General features: G+C 46.5%; 2 protein-coding genes and 1 long non-coding RNA gene across 7 annotated transcripts in view; 2 read left to right on the forward strand and 1 right to left on the reverse strand.

The window, feature by feature from the left end:
* TCTN1 (tectonic family member 1) overlaps window positions 1–20,116 on the reverse strand; it is a 26,787-nt gene extending 6,671 nt beyond the window's left edge. Inside the window, exons 1-15 of one of the 3 annotated variants that reach the window (XM_032128172.1) lie at window positions 19,925–20,116; window positions 18,213–18,333; window positions 16,148–16,278; window positions 15,623–15,789; window positions 15,118–15,205; window positions 14,140–14,249; window positions 11,444–11,464; window positions 10,907–11,032; window positions 10,219–10,344; window positions 9,800–9,882; window positions 9,312–9,452; window positions 8,855–9,011; window positions 8,033–8,158; window positions 7,540–7,684; window positions 6,222–6,736 (exon numbers count right to left, since the gene is read on the reverse strand). In XM_032128172.1, coding sequence (XP_031984063.1) covers window positions 7,541–7,684; window positions 8,033–8,158; window positions 8,855–9,011; window positions 9,312–9,452; window positions 9,800–9,882; window positions 10,219–10,344; window positions 10,907–11,032; window positions 11,444–11,464; window positions 14,140–14,249; window positions 15,118–15,205; window positions 15,623–15,789; window positions 16,148–16,278; window positions 18,213–18,333; window positions 19,925–20,081 — 1,698 coding nt within the window. In that variant the 5' untranslated portion in view covers window positions 20,082–20,116 and the 3' untranslated portion in view covers window positions 6,222–6,736; window position 7,540. The other 2 variants (XM_032128170.1, XM_032128171.1) reach the window with 2 other exon arrangements.
* Window positions 843–6,271, forward strand: HVCN1 (hydrogen voltage gated channel 1). Its single transcript, XM_032128178.1, has 6 exons — window positions 843–913; window positions 2,354–2,586; window positions 3,066–3,170; window positions 3,426–3,657; window positions 5,509–5,621; window positions 5,926–6,271. The coding sequence occupies exons 2-6, from the start codon at window positions 2,389–2,391 to the stop codon at window positions 5,989–5,991; spliced, it is 714 nt and encodes a 237-aa protein (XP_031984069.1). The 5' UTR covers window positions 843–913; window positions 2,354–2,388; the 3' UTR covers window positions 5,992–6,271.
* A 77-nt stretch (window positions 20,117–20,193) lies between the features above and the next one.
* Window positions 20,194–24,987, forward strand: LOC116453093. 3 transcript variants are annotated; one of them, XR_004243673.1, is made up of 4 exons: window positions 20,194–21,155; window positions 21,263–21,551; window positions 22,363–22,487; window positions 22,601–22,857. It is a non-coding gene; the product is annotated as an uncharacterized LOC116453093 (long non-coding RNA). The 3 variants fall into 3 exon arrangements; XR_004243672.1 differs by lacking the exon at window positions 22,601–22,857 and adding an exon at window positions 24,014–24,987 and having other exon boundaries at window positions 20,195–21,148; XR_004243671.1 differs by having other exon boundaries at window positions 20,196–21,148.
* The last annotated feature ends 6 nt before the right edge of the window (window positions 24,988–24,993 follow it).

The raw sequence follows: 24,993 nt of genomic DNA on the forward strand, positions 1-24,993 counted from the left end.
TGTTCCACTCGAGCTCTGTAAATCGCTGGTTTGAGCTGATGGTTGAGGGATGGGGGATTTGGAGCTCCAGGAGGGTGTCACCTGTGCTCATTCCTCATCGCCCTGGGAAGGAGGACAGGGATGTGTCCTTTGGGATGAGGTGATAGAAAACATTTAGGTTGCAGGAAAAGCTTTAAGCACTCTCAAGGAGGAAACCCTTAACAAAGAAAGAAACATCTTACGGCTTTTAAAGTGCAAAACTGGAGAGATGTTCATTCCTTGGAGAAAACTGAAGTATTTCCAGTTTGGCCCAGCAGAGGTGCTTTGGGTCCCAGGTGCTTTTCACAGCTGAGTTTTTCTCAGGACTTCCCAAACCAGCTTGTGTTTGAGAGATGGAGGGGAACCCTAAACATGAAGAGGCTTCTGACAAAACACGAGCCCATATCTGCAGGCAGGTTAATCCAGGCCTGATTCCTGGATTTTACATCCCACACTGATCCCTGGACCTCCACCGACTTCGTGGGACTGATCTGTGTCCGGGCTCAGCAGCAGCTCTGGGCTCAGCAGAATCACAATTTAAGTTCACGACTCTCCTGGATCTTTGCTCGCTGTTTCGAGTGATAGGGGAAAAAAAGTTTAAAAACAGTGAAAAAAAAGTTTAAACTCCATCCTGCGTGTCCTGTTCCGGCAGTTCCCGCGAACCGATGAACCGCGGGCAGTCCGGGGAAGAAAGGCTGCGGAAACGGGAAATGTCGGAGCGGGGCCGTCGGGGATGGAAGGGGGCCTGGCTTGGGAACTCGCTGAAGTTTCTCGGAGCGCGGTGGGAGGAGGCGGCGGGGCCGGGCCGGGGCCGCCCCTGGCCGGGGGAGGCGGGGCCGGGCCGGGGGAGGCCCCGCGGCAGCGGGAGGCGGAGGGCGCAGCTGGGACCTGCAAGGTACCGGGGAGCGGGGGGCGGCCGGGAGGAGCGGGGCTCGGCCCGGTAGGTGCGGGCCGGGGTGGCGGGGTTACAGCGGGACCCTCCCGGGGCTGCCACGTCCTTCCCCTCGGGGTCCCGCCGCGGCCCGGGGCTCCGTCCCGCTCTGGGCGTCGCCATGGCCGCTCCGGTTGATGCTGGCAACAGGAGATGTTGGGGACTCTCGAAGTCCTGGAGGCTCCATCCGCCGGCGGCTCCAGGCCCCGCGGCAGCCCCGAGGCCGTCCCGCACGGGGCCGGGGGCTCCATGCCCGGGGCCGCTCTCCGCGGGCTCCGCTCGGCGCCCGGTGGCGGAGAACGAAGGTGCTGCCCCTGTGACGGCACCGTGGGAGCAGCTCCCTCCTCCCGGCAGATGACGAGGTGGCCGGAGCTGGGAGCGGAGACCACCGCGGCCCCGGGGAGCCGAGGGGAGGGCGAGCAGCCCGGGGACACGGGCGGACCGGTGGTGGCACCAGCGGGCTAAGGGACGCTGGCGCCGAGCTCCCCGGGCGGCTCTGGACAAGGACGGGTGCCCGGAGAGCGGGATGGGGACGAGCTGGCGGCAGGAGCGGATCTCAGAGGGTTTGTGGGTGAGACAGCCTCGCCGGGCTGCCGAAAGAGGAAGGGAGGCTGAGGGGGTTGCGATGGGAACACGAGAGCCTCTCCTGCAGTCGCGCAGCCCATCTGGAGGCTCCCGGGTCTTGCTCTTCCAGCGAACTCGGAGTTTCACCCATACGGTTTTCATTGCTGGAGCGTGGCCTTAATCAGGAGTTTGGTTCGAAAGTCCTGCCCCTCTCTGGGTGCCCGCGGGAATGGGCTGAAGCCGGGATGCCCGAGGGTGAGGTTATGAGGTCAGCTCTGGACGGGAGGAGATGGGGAGGACAGTGTCACCCACCTGCCAGGCTGGAATGAGGGCATCACCTGCTTAATTTGCCTGCAAAGACTGAAATAACAGGGCGTCATTAATGTTAATGGAGGGAAATTATGGCTGTTCCTCATCTTGGCAGTGTGGCCGGAGGGAGAGGATGCCGGGGTCAGCTTGACCAACAGCTTTCCATGGATCAGTGTTAGAAACACAAGGGCAGCTGTCCCCATCTCCATCACAAGGTGCCAGATAAGGGCTGGGGCTTTTTGCTCCTGTAATCAATGCTTTGTTTGGAGAAGTTTGGAAATACCTTGTGAGGAAGTTCCTTGTTGTTGAGCAGCACGAGGTGCAAACAGAACTGGGAGGGCAGCGGGGGCTCTGTGTGGTGGTGGGGGAGATGATGCAAAACCAGAGGTACCACCATGAAGCAACTTCCCGTCAGCAGGGCCCAGCCAGCTGTGTCCGAATGTCACGCTCTTGTCAGCCTTTCTGGGTGGAAGATTTGGCATCCTTGGTCAGCTCCGAATGGGGAGGTGACACTCTTCTCTTGTCCCTCAGACGTCGGCAGGGTGATGCCAGCTTGATCCAGAGCCATGTCCAAGTACCTGAAGCACTTCACAGTGGTGGGCGACGACCCCGTGCAATGGAGCAACGACTATCGGAAGTGGGAGGAGGAGGAGGAGGAGGCTGGGGAGAAGCAGCCAGACTTGGAGATCAAACTGGAGCCCCCCAGGAGACACATCTCCTTCCAGTACATGATGAAAAAGCTCTTCAGCTCACACAGGTTTCAGGTGAGGCAGAACAAACCCAGGCCAAGGGCACCTGTGACAGCAGAGTCGCTGTGGGACGGAGCTCAGGGAGCAGCACTGAGCTCGTGAGCCCCCACGGTGCTGCAAGAGCAGCTGCTGCTTCCGAGCTGAGCTGTCCTGTCGGAACAGAGCTGTTCTGCTGCAGGTGCAGATGTTTCCTGAGAGGAGACAAGCCTCAGTGCACAATCACCACAGCTCTGGAACGTGCTCTCCTCCAGCTCCCTGAGCCCCCCACGCCAGGCAGGGTCTGGTGGGGAGCCAGGTGGTTCCATGTGGAATAAGCATTCGGGGCAGCAGGAGTGGGAGTCCTGTGTGGGAGCAATGGAAAGCTCCATGAAACACAACCAGCCGAATCAGGGCTGTGGGCACTGGGGTGTGTTTAGCTGAAGGGCTACACTGGCTCCTCTTGCTCCTCTGTCCGTGCTGGGAGGGGATTCATGTTGGTTCTTCTCCTCCAACAGATCGGGGTTGTCTGCTTGGTGATCCTGGATGCCTTGTTGGTTCTTGGGGAATTGCTGATGGATTTGAAAATCATCAATCCAGACAGATATAACATAACCCCAAAGGTAAAATGTGGGGAAATGTCAACATGCACAGCAGTTCCCTCCCTTTGGTGGCTCAAAGTCCCCTGGGTAGGCTGGGCAAGGCAGGCCCTGGACCTCTGGCCTTGCTGAGCCGGTGGTCACAGAAGAAAAGTTCTCAGCCCTTCTCCTTGTAGAGCCAAACCAGAGGTGCCCTCAAGCAGCAGAGGCTTTCCAGCCTGCCCTGCCTGTGTGCACACTGCGGGGGCTTCCTGGCTTAAACTGGTGCTCTTTTCCCAGGTTTTCCACTACCTCTCCCTGTCCATTTTAACCATCTTCCTGGTTGAGGTGGGGTTTAAAGTCTTTGTCTACCGCCGGGAGTTCTTCCACCACAAGTTCGAGGTGCTGGACGGGATCGTTGTTGTCGTGTCCTTCATCCTCGACATCGTCCTCATCTTCCAGGAGCACGCGTTTGAGGCCGTGGGGCTCCTGATCCTCCTGCGGCTCTGGAGGGTGGCCCGGATCATCAACGGTGGGTGCACAACCGGGCTGGATTTGCCACACTTCCCTGAATTATCTGGGTTTTGTTCTCTTCTCAAACCCAATCCTGGGGGTCTTGCCCTCCCAGCAAACTCAGAGCTCCACCCGTGTGGTTTTCCTTGCTGGAATGTGGCTATAATTAGGCTGCCATTTCTTTAGAGCAGAAATAATCTGCTGCTTGTGTTGGTGTGATGCCTCGGGTGCACAGCAGCCAGGCACATTCCCCCTAAAAAAAACCCAGAATCTGTTCCTGCACCCTTCTCCTGGAGAGGGATGGCTCATGTTCTGAATTTCCACTGTAGGATCCTTTTGGCAGGGGAGCCCCTGTCTTCCTGAATCTGCTGCTACAGCAGAGTAGGTTCTAATGCTCTGTTCTGCTGTGACTCCATCATCCCCTTCAGGGATGCTGCGATCAGGAATGTCCTGATCTCACTCTGGATCTTTCTTGCTTGAATTCAAAGTGTTTGCCATAAAAAGAGAAATAGAAAATGTCCCTGAATCAGACTTCAGTGACTTCACTGTTGTAGCTATACATTGTTGCACACAGATGTAAATTCAGGCACATCTGAAACAAGCATAGCTGGAAACACTTTCTTCTTTCTTGGGGAAGGAATTTTGGGATTCCAAAAAATATGGCAATGAGATGATCTCAAATTCCCGCATAAAACCTCATCTCAAGCTCTGTCCTGTGCTCACTTTTGGTGGGTGCTCTGTATTTGACGCAGCTGGGATCAGAGGAGGGGATTGCTGGGGCTGTGTCCATTGCCCTCAGCCCCTTCCAGTGGGGAGAAGGTGCCTGGTCGGCAGCTGTAGCCAGAAAGAAGAGAGATGTCAGAGCAGCTTGTGGCTTTTGTTATTTCCGAGTGAAAGTCAGAAAGAAACTGGATTTGCATGCGGCCGTGGGAGCCACGGGAGCCTCACTTTACAGCAGAACACCGGGACTGCAATTACAAGTAAATCCCCTTATCCTTGGGTGCTCCAGGCTCCCTGCCAAGCTTTATGCAATGTCCACCTGCTTGGAGCAGAAAGGGACAAAGGGAATCTGCCCCACGCTGGGGTGTTGGGTGTCAGTGCCTGGGCACAGTTCCTGTCGATGTTATCAATGCAAATGAGCAGCGGCGTTGCTTTGTCCTCGGAGAACTGAACCCCCAGAGGCCAAACTGGTGCCTGGAGCACTGGAATCAGCCATGATCCAGAGGAGCTGTGTCGGGAGGGAGAACATGATGTTCTTCGTGCTCTCATCAAGCTGCTTTGTTTTATTTTTTGGGAAGAAAATGTCTTCAGTGTGGGGGCTGAGTTGACATGGAATCACCTAATGGTGCTTAGAGGGAAGTGCCACCTCTGCCTTGAGGAGACACTGCCTGCTCTCCCTGCAGCTGTGCAAGGTGAAGCCGAAGCCTTGCGGACCTGAGGATGTGCCAGGTCCTGTTCGGCCAGGCCGGAGCGATCGGCCCAGGGGATGGAGGAGCCCTGTGCCCCAGGCTTTGCTCTGCTCTCACACCTAAAACTGCTAAAACACAGCAAAGCTGCCCCAGCTGCACCCCTGGGCTCTGCCAAGGGAGCAGATTCAGATTCAGGATTTGAATGACAGTCAGAGTGATTAATTCAGCTCCGAGGTCAGGCTGCCTCTCCCCAGCAGAGTATCAGTATCCAAATCCCTCCGGTGGTTGACTTAAAACCCTTCCTCATTAAGAAAAGCACTTGGGAAGGGTGGTTGAAGATGACAGAAGCTGAGCTGGAGAAGAACACGTTTAACTCCTTGAGCACAGAGCCTGTGTGCTGTGAACTCCTGCTCGTGGCTGTTTTACAATGTAAAGCAAACCCACTGTGAATTGTTCCACAGGAATAATTTTATCGGTGAAGACCCGCTCAGAACAACAAGTGTCCAAGTTAAAGCAAGCAAACCTGAAACTTGCCACAAGGGTGGAACAACTGGAACACAGCTGTGTGGAGAAGGTAAAAAAACACTTTTAATTTGGGTTTACCTGCTGCTGGGGATCCTTGTGCAAGGTTGGCACTGTTGGCTTGGTTTCCTCATCGGAAAGTGTGGGGTGAGCTGGGCTGAAGCAGCACAGCCCTGCCCGTGCCTCCCTGGGCTGCTCCTCCTCAAAGGAATGATGTCCCTACCTCTGTCCTACTCCTTTTGGCCAGGTCGTCCTGTTTTCCTGCAGCAGGAGATACGTTATAGCAGTGGGAAGAGCTGTGGGAACCTGGGAATCTGCTCGCAGGCTGTTAATGATTTGAATTTTGTCTCCTACAGGAGCAAGAAATCGAGAGGCTGAACAACATATTGAAACAGCATGGACTCCTCAGCCAGCAAAAATAGGAGGCCAGTTTTCCAAGGTGGGAAATTTTGCTTGGAGAGTGCAGTGTTGGAACCTGCCAGCTTGACCTGAAAGGTTTTTCTTTGCTTCCTCTTGTATTGTGTTTTCTATAAACATTTTCTATTTGACCCCACTTTGATCAGACCTTGGGATGGCAAAAATAGTTCTACTGGAAAATTATTCACATACAGTCCCTGTAAACAGCAATTTTTTTCCCTTTCTTGTACAGTTGTACAGTCAAAACCACAAAATAATTTAATAAAGACACATCTTTACAAGCTATACATCCAGAAAAGTACCACTTATTTAAAATAATTTCGTTTTTTTCTGTGATAGCATTCTTTGTTTGCAACAAACTTGCAGTATAAATGATAAGAACCCAGGCTGAAAAGGTAATTTCTTCTCTACCAGCTGCCTGTTCATCATCAATACTTCTCTTTGCCAACCATTCTTTTCATACTGTTGGTAGTTTCCTCATTTTTGTTGCTGTTTGTGCCACTTTGTTATTTATATAACATTCATTTCAGAAACACCAACACACCACTCCTTTCCCTGACAAAGAAATCAGCCCCAAAATAGAGGCAAACATGTGCCATCTTACGTCAAACAATGCCTTGTTCCAGTAGCAGATCCCAGTTCTGATACTGCATTCCCTCATCTCTTCTTCCCTTTTCACTGTTCCTTCACAGACCGTGGGGCTGCAAAGTTCTTTGTTTCCACAGCTCATAAATCCATGTATTAAAAGAACTGGAATATGTAAGAACAGATGTAGGTGAGTGCACCACTGGGAACAGTCAGACTCCAGAAAAGCCACGAAAAAGCAAATTCTAAAGGGCCAGGCTGGTGTTTGAACTTTTTCAGGTATTAGAGTGTCCCTGTGGAGAGGCTGTTTGAGAGCTGAAGAGTGAGGTTTAAGAAGTGGGAATTCTGAGAGCTGGTGACTGCAGCAAGTGTCTCCAATGGATTTCAGCCCCACTCAGCTGGAAGGGTCACTGAGCTTTGCTGAAAGCACAACTCAACTGTTCAGATTTTTAAAGGAAGGTAATTAATTTGTGGGACAGGAAAAAATAGCCAGAAATATGTGGCTTATTCATCTATGAAAGGAGATAAAGCAGAGGCCTTATCTAATAGCACATGATGACTTTAATCAGCAATTTAGCTCTGCTGTTATGGGATAATGAACCTGCTTTCCCTGTGTGTCCCTGTGCTCTTCCCTTCCCCTCCTGCCTCTGCTGGGCAGGCTGGGGCTGGATCCCACGTGCTGGAGGAGTGGTGGCTGTGACTGGTCCAGAGGCACCAGCAAGTTCAAACGGACCTTTTACCTCTTTGCAGAGTTATAATTGGATACTTCCCACCTCATGGGGGTTTCTTCACCCTAACCCTTCTGAGAACCCTCACAAGGTCTCACCCTTCCTCTCCTGGGCAATTTTAGCCCAGTATCTACAACTTAGAAGAAAGTGATGGCCTATTACAGTCACAGGATAAACAATGGACTAAAAATAAGAAAAAGCAGAAATATGGCTTTTTTTTTTTTTTTGATGCATACTTACCTTAGACAAATGGATAGAAAAAATCAAAGGGTAACTTGATGTTAATGGTGGGCCAAGCTTTGTAGCCTGGCTCTGCAGGTGAAGAGATGTCAGTGAAAACCACAGAACTTGTTATAGGAATAATCCTTTCCCTTCCTGAGGGAAGCTGCAATGAAAATACAACCAGGACTTAGCTTCAGCATTCTATTTGTACAACTGTTTTGTTTGGTCTGGGTTATATTGTCAGCTGTTATTTGTTAAAAGGGTTTGGGGTTTTTTTCCTATACATTTCCATGTTTCTTTCCATAAATGATGTATAGATTTTTATTGAAGTGTGTTTTGGCAAGGAGCCCACAGTTGTGTTTGAGCTGGAAGAGAACTGCTGGCTGTAATACATTCTAATGTGAAGTGCTGCCTTTAGATAAAGAGATTATCTGGGTCACTGTCACACAGCTGATACCCAAGGAAAACAACCCAGTTGTTTCATCTTAAATCCTGTAATTTAATTACATACCTGCTTCAGTGTGGTGGTAGTGATTGTGGCTGTGACATTCACTATCCTGGCTTGTGGATTGACCAGGGATCCGTATTTAGTCCACTTCACTTCTATTCCCAGTGACACTGGTATTTGGCATGAGCTCTGCAAGGTGTTAGAAATCATCTCATTGTCTATCTTATGCAGAAGCCACTACAGTTAATTAATTATTTGTGTCATTAAAAATGCAGAATGTCCCCAGAAAGCTCACTGGGGAGGTTACCAGAGCAGCTGGACCCAGCACTGTTGCTGGGCAGTACAAAATCCTGAACTCTGCCAGGGCAGAATTTTGAAGGCTACAATCTTTAATATTTTATGAATTTCTTCTTGAACTATCACACTTCTGGTTACAGAAACCATTCACTCTTTGGTTGTAGAAGCATGCAAGAAACCATCCACAATCTTATATTGTGCTTCAAAGGATTCTCTCTGTCTTACCCTGGCCTGATGTAAGAGGGGAAACACTGTTTCTGTTTGTTCACTCTTTCACCTCTGGTGCTTCATCCTTACAAGAGCAACACTCTAACCTGTGTTTAAACACCTCATTTTATACCCAACATGTAGCCCTGATCCATAGCCGAGGTGCCTGCATACCAGCTTGATTAAAAATAACTTCCACAGCAAGAGTGAAACTCCTCCTCTGAATATTCCATGAGTTCCCTCCAGCTTCTTTCTGCATTCCCAGCCCCATTTTTTTTCTCCAGTTGGTTCCTGCATTTTTAGGGTGTGAAGCTGAGCTGATGCTGCAGCACAGGCACAGATCTCGTGAGGGTGAAGGGGTGGAAGTGGCTTAACTTTCACCTGTTCTGAGATGTGGAGCTGAGTTATTGGCACCCAGTCGAGCACATCCTGGGCTTGAGAATTCCCAAATGAGGCCACGTACTCAGGAAAGCTTTGGCCCTTCAGCACATCAAGGAGGGTCTGAGCCAAAGGCTGGCATTTCATAGCTGCTGTAATTCTTCCAGAAAACACACACAAAAAAAGATGAGTTACAGCAAAATCCATTGGTTTGGCACAGTCATCACTTCTCCTTGCTCTCTGCTCTGTTCAAGCCTTCTGGCTAGAGCTGCTAATGTACACAATATTTCCAAGAGAAAGACCATTGTTAATTAAATGACATTTTTTATAATTAAATACACCATTCTCAATACTCCTTCAGCTGTATAAATGGCCCAGGACCTGAACAGAGCCTAAGGGTAAGGGTTGTCAGAGGGTTAAAAACATTAAATTAAAAAAAAATAAATAAATTACTTCTTACCGTAACTTACAGCCTGATATCATGTTATAACCAAATAATACTGGGGCTCTGGCTCCCTGTGCTGCCAGGCAGTCCTGGGTGGATGTGCTCTGCAGAATGGTGAGTTGGCTGTGTTTGTTACTACTCTGAATGATGCCAGATGTAACACACAGTTAAGGGAAATTAAATGCTTGATGGATATCGTGGCAAAAAAAGAATCCTTAATCATATCCTTAAAATAAAGCTGCAAATGCTGTAATAGCTCAAGACTCCTCTCACGGTGTGAAAAAGCACCAGAGTGTGCAATGAAGGGCTAAATGTACCTCACTACACAGTCCCAGGAGACTGCAGTCAGGACTGAGTCATTCCCTCCTAAAACATAGCCAGAAAAGCACATTTTTATTTTTGGTAGAGAACAGATGTATTTCATAGATGTCCATGCTAGAAAGGGTTTGTGAAGATTGACCAGAGCAAGTGCAGCAAACAGAAATCCAGCAGGGAAAGGATATCCCTGAGGCCGGAATCCTGCTCTGACAGGCAGCCCAACAACATAACCAGGATTGCCACTGAGAGGAACTGGCTGTGTATTTTCCTGCAATGCAAACAGAGAGCATTAGCTCTTATCCTGCACTGAAGTGGTTGAAAAACACAGAAATATTTCAGTTATTTCAGGATTATGACCTGCCTTGAACAATGATGGTAAGACTGTAAGTAAGGCTTTGCTTTCTCTGTTATAGTCACAAGCTGGGGCTTGTAAATGTGACAGACTTTGGAGGCCTTTATAGCCCAGCTCTGAAATGCTGCCTCATCTGGGTATCCTGGGCAAGTTCTATTTTACCTTGCTGCTAACAATTGTTCTGATTCAAGTTTAATAAGTTTTGTAATTAAATGTCTTTCACCAAGTCACCTGTGACACCTCCACAGTTACCTGAGTGAAGCTGATTTCGAAGCTCTGCTCTATTGAAAGTGCTTCTTTGCTAATTGCCCCCAAGACAAAAGCAGCAGCTGCTTCTATTATTTCTCCTGTGTCTGTGTGGGTAATGTGATAATTCACCTGAAAATTAAATGTTTTAGATATTAATTTGAACAAATACATAAGAGAAACTAGAAAAAAAAATTAAAACCATGCAAGTATTTTCTTTCTTGCTTGCTTAAGAAACTAAATTCCAGGGTGGGGATATATTATATTCTCCAGAGGCTGGAGCCTCTTCAAAACTGACTTCTTGATAAACCTAAGCATAGACACAACGTTCTACTTTAAAATTAAAAGATGGTGTGCAGCATCTATTCCTCTGTCTCTCATTAGTGTGCCTGAAATCATCTTCTCCCAAGCATAAAGTAAATTCTAAACTCATGTCATTGTCTGTTGTGCCACATACAGTAATAACAAGGATTTCAGCCTGTCTCCATGTTGTATTGCACAGAGTTATTATTTTGTTGCAAAACACTCTCTTTTATCCCAAAGTCAGTGCTTCTCCTGTGACATTTGCTTTGGAGATGTCACAATATAGGGAAACTGCAAGGCCTTCCTGACAGCTTTGCAATTTGGCAGTCAAGTGACTTGATGCATAGATGCTTTCCATCAGCTACAAGGGGGAAAGGGCTGCCAGACCTACCCCAAGAACTGCATTGATGCAAAGTCCATCCAAAACCATCGGGAGCCTCAGGACGTCACTACTGTTCAGTAAAGTCCTCATTCCATTCTGAGCCTGGACAACAATGGACTGGACAGTAATATTCACCTGAAAAACAGACTCATGTCAGCTCTGAATACTGGGTATAATTAATTTTGGCTTTTCTGTGTTATTATATGTGTGACCTTTCCGGGTTCTGTTCCACAGCAACAGCAGTCAGTAATTCTCTGAACAACTGCTGTGTTACAAGTACTGCTGAAGCTCAACCAAAGGGTCTGGGTTTAAATAAATAAAGAGGTTTACTTGAAAAGAGGGAGTTTTATATGAGAAATGTATCAGGCTTGAAAGTTTGCAGGCAGCATTTTAGCTTGGAGTTGCTAAGTATCATTACTGATAATAAATGATGTAATTTTTTTAATGTAAGGATTTGTTTTGATCAATCAGTGAAAAATTCCCACCAACTGTAATTAATAAGAATTTTGCCCACAGCTCTTCCAACTAATTTAGAAGGATACTTACCATCTGACTTGATTTGGGCACCTGGGGGAGAATAAAAGGACAAATTAAAGCAGTAGCAAAGGTCTGACCTATTGCAAGTAGCAGTCAAGTAAAGCAGGTAAGGCTTTGTCTATTTAACTCTTCTCATAACAGTAACTTTTATGTTATGGAGTTACTTGGAAATCCACCAGAGTATCCACGAAGTGTGAAAAGAACTGCTACAATCCAATCCCCTCCTTCCTCTGATTCTTGGAATTATTCAAAGACCACCAGTTTAAGAAACCTGCTAGGCTGTGCTTCCCAAAGAAATGAAGAGCTTTTGTCGTCCTGTTCCACAGTTTCACAGTCTCTAAACCAATAAATGAGAAGAAAATATCTCTTTTGTTATACAGCATGTGAATATGTGTTGCCCCCACTGGAAAATTTCCACCAAAAATATTTCATGGAAAGGCAGAAATGTTGGGCCAAGGTCATCAATCAGGTCTGTAAAATACTCCCATGGGAGCACCACTTTGTCTAAGGTTTTACTTTTCTGACTTTCCAATGAATGTTTGAGTCACGTCTTTGGGAAGGAACCACGGATTGGACTCTGATCATAAAGCAATTCTGCAATTATGATGGGATACTGAGAGCAGTGACTCATCCACTGCCCCAGCAGGGAACACATTCCTGGGAGCTGGAGACCTGAAGGTGATGCAGGTACAGTTTGTCACATATTTATCATCCCAAGGTACAGCTCAGCCATCAGAATCAGCTGGATGAATAAAGGTCCCTGTAAAGATTAGACTCATGCTTAGGGAACAGTGCTATTTCTGACTAGGATAGAAGGAATGAGCACCACTCCTGAAGTTCTGTTTATCCATGACTGGGGTGATGGATGATGTCTTTGGAGGTCACTGGCAGGCAGAACTGCTGCCTCCCACTGCCTCAGCTTCCCCTCTGGCAGGGAAGCAGGGAAAGGCAGGAACAGCTCGTTGCTTTGGCAGCTACACACTCCCCACTAACCATGGGGTGAAGCACCACTGTGAGTATCCTGGTGGGAGATTCCAAGAACCCCATCACTCCTTGATCTGCTGGTCAGATCAGGGCAGAGAGCAGAGATTATCTGCAACAATTCCCAAAACGTTGTTCTCACTCCAGCTGCCCATCCTGGCAGGCAGGATGAGCTCCTGGGGATGGGGCTTCTTGAAGGACCTGCTATCCTTCAGGAAGCCTTCAGGAGGCTCCCAGTAAGCCTCCCTCGGTCACTGGTTTGCCGTTTCTTTTGCCGGCAGCTCCATCTGCTGGTACTGGGAGGGCTCCTGCTCTGCCCTGTGACCACCCTGTCCCCAATGCCATCACTTCTCTGTTGTCACATCCCACCTCCAGCTCCCTTTGGGAAGGGAACCTTCCTACAGAGCATCTCCACCAGCTGCTCGACCTTCTCCAGTTCTTGCATCTGATCCTTCCTAGCATCCAACGTGCTTTGGGCAGAACTGTGACCTCTCCTGAGCTCAGCCATTGCCTTGGCAAGCAGCACAGGGATAAGGGGTTATGGACTTTTCCACTGAGGAAAGGGAATTCATCATTAAACTCAAAACCACTCAGCTGCTGGAGCCTGGCCTGAACCACACTTGTTCCTTCTGGTCCTGCAGCCAACAAGAACTAATTTTGGGAGGACATGGAGACACTCAAGGCCCTTCTGAGGCAGTGTTTTCTCCACTTCTTCCACAACAGGAGGATCAAAAGCCAACATCTGGGAGCAATCCTTGGCTGATTTCAATGAGATCCTGAAAGAGCAGGAGAGTGATCCCACCTGTGAGGGTGTGAACTGCTTAGTGGGCTTTCCTTGCTTTTGGGAGCTTTGGAATCTGGGAGCAGCCTGGAAGGGATCTTTAAGCAGTTACTCACTGCTAATTAAATTAATTTAAATATTTACATAAATTAAAATAATTTTAATGGTGAAGAGATTGCTCTTTCTTTACGGCCTCCAGCTTCTGGAAGGAGCCATCAGGTTAAGGTATGATGTATTTCAGTTTCATTTTTTCATGAGTGATTTCTTTGTCTTCCTGAATATCCTTACAGGAGATTTATTTATACGTAAGACATCATCCCCCAGGTCAGAAAGGGATGAAAAAGTAGACATAGGCTTTGAAAAAGAACCCCAGACTGGATTTGAGTAGGTAGGAGCCAAAGAAACTTGCTCTCAGTCATGTTTTTTGGGAGCGTAAGGAAGGCTGTGCCAGCCCTCACTATCAAAAACTGAGACTTGGAGTAAAGGGGCAGATGCAAAAGATTAAACCTGACAGGTTCCTCTTTCAGTACAAAGATTTACCAACTCTTAAAAACTCAGATTTCTTAGAATTATGTGTTCTGGTAAATAGGCTTCTTGGAAAAGCCTGAACATGCACAGAAACATGAAACTGCACTAGCTCAGTGACACGACCTTGGCTTTTCAAAACTATTATTTTTTACTTTATCTTTGACTATATTATTTATATTTGGCTAAGCAGAGAACAGCAAATGCTTCTATTACCAAAGCTTGAAGTAAAAACATTCCCAAAGGCTTTATGTATAAAAGTCTGCTGTAAAGGGTGATGTTTCTTCCCAACCCACAATTTAAAAATCCAAATAAAACACCATATCCCTCAGTAAACAGAAATTACTTCATTCTGCAGATGCAAAAATATAGAAAATGTGATTATTTCAGCTATGTGACTGTTTCAAATCATACTTACTGCCAAAATGCTGGAGTTGATATAAAACAACATGCTAAGTGCTTGAATGCTGTCACATTTTTCCACACTTACTGATCTAATGCATTTTGTGGCTTGGTTTACTAAAAACCCTGGAAAAAAGAAGTCACCAAGTATTACCGGGGGAAATGAAAGAGCAATTATGGAAAGTATAAATGAAAAACGAGACAAGAACCTTAGGTACAAGCAGAAGTGAAAGTAAATGTCATCTCTATTGCAGATAAAGTTTCATGAGAGCTGTGAAGAATGAAACTTTTTATATTCTCAAAAAATGCTATGAGACAAAATATTACTTCTTAACTTGTAGAAAAAGCTTCATTTTTCAAATTACTTAATTTTTGAATCTCATAAGATTTTTTTCTTTCACAAGAGTCTTCAGTCCTGTAATCACCACCATGACTGTTATGAGACCACATTTAATGATGACAGCGGGCTTTGGAAAATGCAGGTGTGGGTTTGGTTGTGGCTTTTTTTTTTTCCACCTCCACCTCTGCAGATTTCCAGGAAATTGCGTGAGAGGTTAAAATGTAGAGCTCAGCCTGCAAATCTGACTGGTGAGAGGAACCCCTGGACAAAGGGAAGCTGCCAAAGGCTGCCCAGGCAGGGCTGGCGTGGTGCAAACCCCTCCTTCCTCAGGGTGTCACCCTTGTACTGTTTGATTAAACCAATTATGCCAAACAGGACATTTTATTGTTGGATAAACAACCCATTAACAAGATTCTCAGGGATTTACATATCTCACTTGGAATGTTGAATAGAGATGCAACGCAATTTCCATTCTATGTCTTTAAAAACCAAACAAAGCAGAGAAACAGAAGCGATTTGAAAATCATTGGCTCATGAACCTTTATCTGAATTCTCCATGGGGAGTGTGCCAGCTTTCTGACTGACTGATCTCAAGCCAGAGCAGAATACTCTAAAGCAAAAAAAAAAAATTGGGATTCAAGTGCATTTTCCAACCTGCAGGATTCGCATCAGAGCACCAAGAAGAAACAACAGGACTTGGCAGCCTTAGAAATGCATCCTCTGTCTGCACAGGAACACCATACTGCCAAATAAAAACCATAGTCAGGTACACAGCTGTGTTCCAGCCCATGGAAAGTTTCAGAGCATTTTTATTAACAACAAATATGAATAAAAACAGTACTTATTTCCACAGTATCTCTCAATACTGTGCAGCAATGCTTCAGCCACTGCTGCTTTATGTTGAAAATAGCAAAAAAAAAAAGTGACTTATTTTTCAAAGATCTTAAAAATCTAGCTCACTTTTTAAGTAACTAAACACAAAATATTACACTTCTTTTTACATTTCTGTGTTTGAAGACCAATATAAATTTTGCCTCTTCCAGCAGAACTGCATTATTTAAAAGCAGATGCAAACAATGCTGATTTATTCTTTCTGGAGCAATCTAATACTAATTACATCAAATATAATTTACCTCCTATTGAACCAGAGATAATTTACCTCATATCTGTACGTTTCATTTGCATCAGGGGGATTTTGAGCATCTGTATCCAAATTCCAGCTGTCAGGCTCAGCACTGAAAGTAGCACCTCCAAACTTGTCAAGCAACTGATCAAAATTTTCTGGAGTGGGGATTTCAGGGGATTTCAGGTACACGGCTTGTTCATCTGTCAAAATATTAAAAGAAGGGGGTAACTTTAGGGAAAAAAAGATACAGAAACAATAGTTAGTAACAATGAGACAACTTTAAACATTATTTATTTAGGATGTTAAATTATTTACAAAACACCCCCCCAAACAATACTTGTTTTTTCCAACAGAGAAGGCCAAGAGTCACAGATGTTTAATTCCATGTTTTCACAAGTGAAAGCATCACAACATAAGGATTGTGAGCAGACAGAATTACAAGTTTTCTGAGAAGTTGAATAAAATAAAAATAGTTTTAAATTTAGTCTTTTTCTGGTTCCTAAAGAGCTTACAAAAAATAACACCACAATGCTTAATACTGCCTACAACTCTACTTACAGTTTGTAGCATGAATGCAGAAAATACTGGGATTGACTTGGTCAATTAATTTAAATATCCTTTCTGGTGGATTTGCTTCAACATCAAGAGAATATACTGCAGCTTTCTGACTACACAGCTGGCTGTCACCTCTGCAAAGAATAAAAATAATAAATGAATTCACTAGAAGTTAGTGTTGACCAGATTTTCAAATTCTTTTCATGTACTGAGGCAGCACCAGAAAAATAGAAAAAGCATGAAATTACTGGGTTTAACACAATTTGTAGAACAATTGTGCATCCTTAGAAGGCTCTGTGCTTAATAATAAATAATAATAATAGAGAATTCTCCCACGTTTTATTTAGCAGAGGAAAATGTGAGCAGCAACATGAAGGAAGGTAAGAAACAGAGCAGGGGAAGGGAAAACCAGTGGCAATATGAGAGAGAAAATGCCACATTGGATGGGATTCTGATGGTTAAGGCCCCAAAAATGCAGGGCTGCACCACAGGCCAAGCAGAGCTCAGCAGTACTTTCATTTCTACAACCCAAGTGGGATGTCAGACCAGGAAAACAGGTCAGTTTTGTGGATATTGGAATAATACCCATTCTGGGCAGGGAGTGGGAAAAATTCCTACTTGAGATGCATGTGAAAGAAATGGCAGAGTGAGGAACAGGAGGTGAAATTACCCAGCTTGTCTTGGGGAAGTGTTTAAGGCTGTGCCCCAGGTTCATGAACAGCCCAGAACTGCAGGAGAATGTGCCAGTTCAGACCCCAGGAGCACTGGTGTGTCCTACATGCTACAAATACAAGCTGCTGATCCCTGTGAAACTGGTATTTAGCAGGATAGAGCAGTTAAGGACAGGCACTGGAGAAGTGAAATGACTTTTAGAAATTTTTAAGCTCTTCCATGAGATGAGTAATTTGTTAATAGGATCCCATCATAAATCAAACCCTTCTGCTGCTGTTTCAGATGCCACAGGGCCTCCACCTTGGGATCAGCCAAACTAACACAAAAATGCAAATATATGTAAACCTAGATGTAAATAACGAGACCCACAACACTTGCAGACACTGAAAATCCCCTGGATTTTCATGCAAAATAAACGTTTTACACAAAAGAATTCGGGGAAAGAAATACAACTTCATTTGAGGCATTTCTAGTTGACAAAGGCAGCACAGCCACCTGAGGCAATTAAAGTGTCAGGAGGGTGTTGATTAGACCTTTCTGATCTATAGAAATACCTATAAATGGGGAGCAGGAGTCTTTTTGTGCCAGAACAATAAGAAACCACAGTCTGGCATGACTGCTAATTCAAATTTCAAAGCACCAAGAATAAACCCCAGTGCTCAGATTGGCATAATTTATACAGAAGGTGGGTTGAAAAGCTGCACTTACTGTTCTGAGAAGTCACCATGAGATTTTTTGCACATTATGATTTTGAAGTGAGCTTTCTTAACTCCTTTTGAGAACATGGGATTGCGTGAAGGTGTTTTCAGATAAACTAAACAGCAAAGAAACAACTCTTGGCTTTAATCTGTCGGTATAACGTTTCATTTTAGTGTTTGTGAAGTGGCAGACTGGCAGTGGGGGAGCAGGGTGGGATGGTGACTTTTAAAACTAGGGTCAGAAAAATGCTCACACTATTTCAACAAGCCCTGAATTGATCCAGTGTGTAGCTGATATCATAAACATAATCAAAGAGGTTACTGATAAATTGCTGGTGATCTACAGAAGTGGCCAGATGGTTCTGTGGTACCAGTTTTCTTAACTTCCAGACACTGCATTGATGAAGATGCATCATTCTTCCCCCCCCAAAAAAGCATCACCACCTAAGTGCCCACAGACAGGAGCACAGTGAAACAGGAGGAAAGCAAGGAGCATGAGAAAAGAAGGAATGAGTGGGAGAGAAATGGGTGGGAGGTGGATTTGCTGTTCTGCCTGGTTGGGGCCAAAGTGCAGGAAGGACTGGTGAAAGGGGGGTCAGGATGGCAGCAGGGAGGGTTAGGAATTGATAAGAGGAGAGGACAGAGGCATGCAGCAAATGAACCAAGATTTTGTGCTTTATGGTTATTTCTCCACTCACGTGACCACAGGAACTGAGCATGTGGTGAAGAGGCTGAAGTCCTCAGCGCTGCAGTCAGGGTCGCAGCAGCAGTTGATGTCACACTGTGCCACCAGCAGGTCACAGACACACAGCTTGGCAACTGCACCAGAGATTGAAATGAGAACTGGAGTGGGGACTTTACAGCATGTCCCAAATGCTTTCACTTTTCACCTCGCCCTGGTTTTGACAGTGGTCAGAAGTCTTCTCCAAATTCACGTTTTCTTTAAGTCATTTTTAAAAGCTATCTTTTCTGCTACGGAGCAAATTTATTTGGAACACATGGACAAAACCAAGCAATATTAAAATCTGTTCCCTGAGAAACAAAACCCCGGCTCAACAGGGATTTTGGAAGTATGATAATATACTCAGCCCTGCAGAGGAAAAAAAAATAAGAGATAAACACACCTTGTTTGTATCTGCTTGTTTCAGCTTATTGGGAAGAAAAATAAAACATTTTGAAAGAGCAGAGAGATGTTTATAAGTATTGAGGATGTCTCAAGGTGCAGGAATATATTTCCCTGATGTGCCAAGACAACCACGGTTGACCTCTTTGAAACTGTTTTTTCTCTCTGTTTTTAGATACTGTGATATATTGCAATCACAGGCAGAGTAATTGCTAATAAGTTTGTAAACTGGCTCAATAAAATACACTTGGCAACTTCTTCAAACTCCGAGGTTTTCAAGTTTATAAATTCAAAAAACAGTAGATATTACTCTACTGAACTGTTTGTAAGAGTTGCTTTTCTATAATAAACCTAGACTTAAAAATAGCACAGAATGAGGAAAATTAAGGCCAGTGTTCTACAGGAAAGACATTAAAATACTTTTTTTGTAACTAACTCTTGTTTTATTTCACTTTGACTGTTGCCCCCTGGATGTTCTCTGACCACCTGAACAATATCCATGTATTTCCTGGAATCTCTGAAGTTCTGACTGTTCTGTTAGCTGAGCTTAGCCCTGGATCCTTAGCTCACCCTGTAAACAAGAGAAGTTTAAACATGGATGATTAGATTGCAAACTTATGTCTGTGAGATGAGGGATTTAAGTCTCTTTTCCCTAAGGACATAGCACTGGGATGGGTTTCATTTGGCAAATAACCCATGGAAAGCTCAGCTGACGGCAACACCACCGGGATATAAAAGAGTAGCCAATTATACAGTGGGAAACACCTGAGAACACAGTAACGAAATTTTGTGAGCTCTATTTTTATGACAATGTATCCACAGCACCAGGGCTCAGCCTTGGGACAAAGTGTGCCGCCAGCTCGGGGTGCGCACGGAGCTCTCCAAGAACACCCAGGGCCGCTCTGGGCTCCTCCGCCAGGTTGGAGCTGCCCGCTGTACTCAGAGCAGTGCTGGATGCAGGAAACTCTGCCCTACACCCCCACCGACCCTCAGGGCTATGGCAAGCCCAGCCTTGTGCTGTCCATGCCACGAGCAGCGTGCCCAGGGCCTGGGGGCTGCTCAGGGGCTCGCTGAGTCTTTCTGAGGCGGCTCCGAGCCTCGGCCGCAGCTGCCATGGGGTGCCCGAGCGGCGCTGCAGCGAACCCCAGAGATTCCCGGGAGAAACCGGGCGGCTGCCCACGCGGTTGTGCCAACCCCCGGCGCCGCACTGGGAGGGGGAGGCCAGCGAGCGGGGCTCCCCTCAGCCAAAAGCGCCGCCGACGCCCCGCAGCGCCCGAGGGCACCCACCGTCCGTAACCGGGGCCGGCACGATGCGGGCCCGGGCCTGAGCTGCATCATTGAGTATCTGCGGGCTCCGCGGCCGGCTCTTCTGCCGGAGCGGCGGCGGCGGAAGGAGGAGGAGGAGGATAAGGACGAAGAAGACCCCAAGCCCCGGCGCCGCCATGGCGGCCGCCCTTAGCACGGCGCGTTGCCAGGGCGCGCGGGGCGTCACGGGAAGGGCGGGCCCCGCCTCTTCGCGAGACTTGGCGGGGCGGAGGGGAAGGGGAACATGGCGGGCGAGGGGCGCGGCGGGCCCCGGCGGGCTTGCGGGCCCTTCAGCCGCCGTCGGGTTCCCTCATCGCCCCCGCAGCGCGGGGAGCCCCTGGGAAGAGGGCCACACGCAGGGGTTCTGGCTGGGTGTGGCCGTCGTGATGGTGCTGGGCGGCCGCTTGTGCCACCCAGCGGCCTCAGGAACGGCTCAGTCCGGCGGTGATGAGGGTCGGTGCCCCCCTCAGTGCCACGGGAAGGGGTTTTCAGGTGTCCGCGATCCAGTGTAATCCAGTAGGTGGTTTGGGAAAAAGTTGTTGGAAGGCCCCGCGTTAAAAAAAAAAAAAAATTGGGAATGGCCCTTTGTGAGATATAAAATTCTATATTGTCACATACTTTTGCAACGTTGTTTTTAGTAATCTTCCCTTAAAGTAATTTTTTAAGTGTTAAAAGTTTCTCCTTTTGAAGATGCTGTGGGTCCTCAGTGCTCAGTGAACATGCTCATTAATCTTGTTAGTAATCTTTTCATGTGCACAGTTCTCTTTGAAGTCTTTTTCAACCTAAATTTTTCTATTTTTGTACTAATTTGGAAAAACTGGGCTAGAGAGTGACTAAATGAGCACGGTTCCTTCAGGTTACCTTAGAGATGTCACATCCAGGCTTTAGTTCCAACCAAGAAATTAAATTTTTAAATTAATATTCATGAAGTTTGTGATCTGCATTACCTGGCATGGGACCTTATTGCTCTCTACAACTGCCTGACAGGAGTTTGTAATGAGGTGGGTGGAGATCAAGCTCTTCTCCCTGGAATCAAGTGACAGAAGGAGAGGAAACGGCCTCAAGCTGCGCCAGGGGAAGCTCAAGTTGAAATTAGGAAGAATGGAAGGGGTTGTCAAGCATTGGAAGGGGCTGTCCAGGGAAATGGTGGAGCCCCCATCCATGGAGGTGTTCAGAAAATGTGTGGATGTGGCACCTGGGGACATGGTTAGTGGTGAGCATGGCAGTGCTGGGGTGATGGTTGGACTCGATGATGTTAGAGGTCTTTTCCAACCTTAAGAATTCTGTGATTCTGTGATCTGTTTTTATTCCCCTGACCAGGTTCATGACTGTCACCTTGAAGGGAAGGCAACAAAACCTCTAAAAAGCTCTAATATTCCAGCTCCATACATTGAAAATGGAAATAATTCCACAGTGCCCCTCCTTTGCAGTGTCCACATCACAGGAGTGAGGAGTTACAAAAGACAGAGCACTGCCAGGCCACCGAGGTCATTTGATGTTATCAAGGAGCTGGTAAAGGATGGATTTGAAACAGCTCCATGTCGTGGCAAAATCCTGGAGTCATCCCCATGGAAAGGACTCGTTCCTCCAAGGACATGGTGACACAAAGGTGAGAACTTGGTGTGCTCCGCTCTACCTCAGACCTTACACCCCAAAATCACCTCACCAAAAATAACCTCCAACCTGCCTTCCTTTGGAAATGTAATCTAAAATCTCTGTGTTCACCTTCCTCCATGGGGATGAAGAGCTGGTGCATTCAGTCTCTTTGTTTCTTTGCTGCTCCTGAGGTGGCCAAAATGCTGCTTCTGGTGTTGGGTTTGTTACTTTTTTCAAGCTTGAAATGTGACTTCAAACATTTCCATTTTGAAAAGGAACTGTAAAAAATGGCACCATAGGACTTTTTTGGTTTTTTTGCTTCTCACTGAGGCTGTACCAGGACTGGCAGCAGCCACTGAAGAGAATGCATGCCTGTATTTGGAGGAAATCCTGGGAATCTTTACAACTCCATCTCTTTCACTGTCCCACAGTGAAGGAACAAAAAGAGAGGCAATCCAGCAGGAAGGACAGCTAGGACAGTGGCTGAGATACAACCTCCCTCTGGAAAGTCCCTTCAACTTCCTTGACTAAGCTCCCACATGCTCAATTAACAAGGAAGGAGATGTTTCTCCTCCCTACAAGTCCTGCAAAGTTGGAAACTTGGAATTTATTTTGCAGGCTTGGAGGGAGACTGGTGCTTGGTTTATTTATCATCACTGGTTGTGATCTGTGTTCTTGTTCCACTGCAGTGCCATGAGATAATGAATACTAAAACACCCCTACTTGTTAGTTTACATGCTTCTGATGCCTTTAAAATCAGTAAAAAAGGGCTGATGACATTGCACAAGGGAAAACAGAATTTAATCCATTCTTCTTGCATCCAGAATTACTTGGCAAAGCTGATGGTGCACAGGGGACCAGACTCCAAGATGAAACCAAGCCTTGCTGAAATATGAAAGCACAGATTGCACCCTGGCTGAATGTGGGCAGGAGCTGGATGAATAAAGAGGTATTAATTCTTACTGCATCTACCATTGAAATGTAATAGAAGTGGGCAACTGTTCAAAAGCAAAGTAGGATGGAATTAATCTGGTTTTCTCATGACCTTTTTTTTCCACTCAGGAGTGTCAGGACTTCACTCACAGCAACAGTTCGTCTAAACCTATTTCCAATGCTTGCTGTAATAGAAAAAAAATCACCTTTGTCATGCAGTGAAAGGCAAGACAAAAGCCAAGTCTAAGGAAAACTATTTTAAAACCCATGCCCCCCCAAAACCCACCCTGGTGCTGGACTTCTGAAACAGGTTCCAAAGAGCAACTCTAAAAGTGCAGGATAAGGTCAGGATGTCAATAAATGATGCTTGTTCTCCATCAGAGAGATTTTAATTTATCCTGTCAACATGAGTTAATTAATAATTAAAGAGGGCACTGTGATCCTTATGTGGGAGGTCCTATAAAATGAAAATTCAAGCAATTTGAGATGCAGTAGATTCCTGTTTATTAAAAAACGAGTTCAGGGATTTACTCTATTACTCTTTCAATTATGGTTTAAACAGCAAGCTTCTGATGTGCATTTAAGCATTACAGAAGCTGTGGCTGCCCCATCCTTGGAAGTGTCAAGGCCAGGTTGGATGGGGCAGGATAGTGGAAGGTGCCCCTGCCCATGGCAGGGGGTGGAATGAGATTGTCTTTGAGGTACCTTCCCAAGCCATTCTGTGATTCGTGTTAGTGATCTTCTGACTCTGCATCTTCTCTTGACTCCTCATGTGGGAAGCCTCATATGGTCCTTCTCACATTAGTTTTCTGTTTAATTCAGCTGTGCTGTCTTGAACTTCATCTTTTCAGGGCTAACATCGGGATTGCCCTATGACAGATCACTTTAAAAGTCCAAGTGGACAGGCATTTGGAATTAGAGTCCAAACAAAGTCAAACCAGGCTGAAATAAATTGCATTCTGGTCTAGCACAACATTAGCCCTTAAATAAATAGTGAGGAGCTGGGGCAGTCTGTACAGCAGATGGCATTACAGGTAATACTTATCACACTCCAATCTCAGGGCTAAGATACTTGGGAGGGAGGATTGACGTCAGCTACAAGTGAATCAGTTTTAAACAAGCTGAAAACCTGCTTATGTCTTCAGCACTTGATTACTTTGTGCAGCACTTCTGCTTTGCACTCCCCAGTGCATTTATTGCTCTGAGCAAGCCTAGCAGGAAGAGTTCATTCTGTTTTTGCAGCTTAAGTGAGCTGATGTAAATAGATCTTGGACTTTGAGGTGGGAAGATTCCACCCAGCTGCAGTAACCAGGGGGATGCCCTTTGCTCCAGTTTTTGTGCCAAATTTATGCATTGGGGAATTTTAAACAAATATCACTTGGCAGGATATAGACCCTCAGGGTACAAGAATAACACTGAGCAAGGCAGCAGGGCATGGGCTGGGAGGGATTTACAGGGAGAACTATCCAGGCTGACATTGAACAGTGGGGAAAACCAGTTCTGAAGTATTTTATTAAAAATAGTTGGGGTTTTGTCTCACAGGAGCCCAGAGATCCTTTGAATGAAAACCAGGAGCAGTTTTGCATCTGGGGACTGCGTCCTCGTGCAGGAGTGACAGAGTTCATCAAAGGTTACTAATTACCATGTAAATTATGAGGTCATCTGGCTGTCTGGACAGACCTGGGTGGGTGACCTGGGGTAGAATCATGGGATCACTAAGATTGGAAAAGACTTCCAAGATCAAGCCCAACCTTTGACCAAATACCCCCATGCCCCCTAAACTGTGTCACAAAGTGCCACATCTACTCCTTTTTGAACACTTCAAGGCATGGTGACTCCACCACTTCCCCCGGGAGGCTGTTTCAAAGACTTTCAAGGATGGAGGAGCATGAAGCTCATGGTGTGCCTTTCCTTGGGAGCACTTATGGAAGCACAGAGTCGTGCTCTGAGTTTGTCAGCCCTGAGCTGTTCCTCAGCCTGTGAGCCACGGCTGCTGGGCAGAGTGGCACAGAGAGCACCCTTCCAACTCTGGGAAACTCGGGACTGAGGCATGGAGAACTCAGCTGTAGCTGGGGGGATCACAGGCTGAGCAGCACAGCCAGGTAATGCAGGACAGGTCACCTTGCACCAACTTGAGCTGCCTCAGGGCACTGCAGGCAGCAGTACAGAACAAGGGGTTAGGCCAGGCTGGACTTGAACTAGAAAGGACCCGGACAAGGTGGAGGAAGAACAAGACTGAGGGAAGGGAAAGAATGATTCTGTGGGGGAAACTCTGCAAATATGTGCTTCCCTTTCCTGATAAAGTCATGGAGGGTGTGAGGCACTGAGATGAGCTACCTTGTTTGTCTGCTCTCACACCCTGCCAGGCCCTGGCAGCAGCACTCCCTTATCTCAGCACGTTGGCACATTCAGCTTTGCAGCCATTCCCTAATCCACCGAACCGGGCCTGGGCTGCTCCTCATTCTCTTTCTCCCTGTTCTAACAGGAGGATTTATTTTTTAATAAGTTTGGATACCATTTCA

This window comes from Corvus moneduloides, chromosome 18, assembly GCF_009650955.1.
Source record: "Corvus moneduloides isolate bCorMon1 chromosome 18, bCorMon1.pri, whole genome shotgun sequence".
Classification (NCBI taxonomy): Eukaryota; Metazoa; Chordata; class Aves; order Passeriformes; family Corvidae; genus Corvus; species Corvus moneduloides.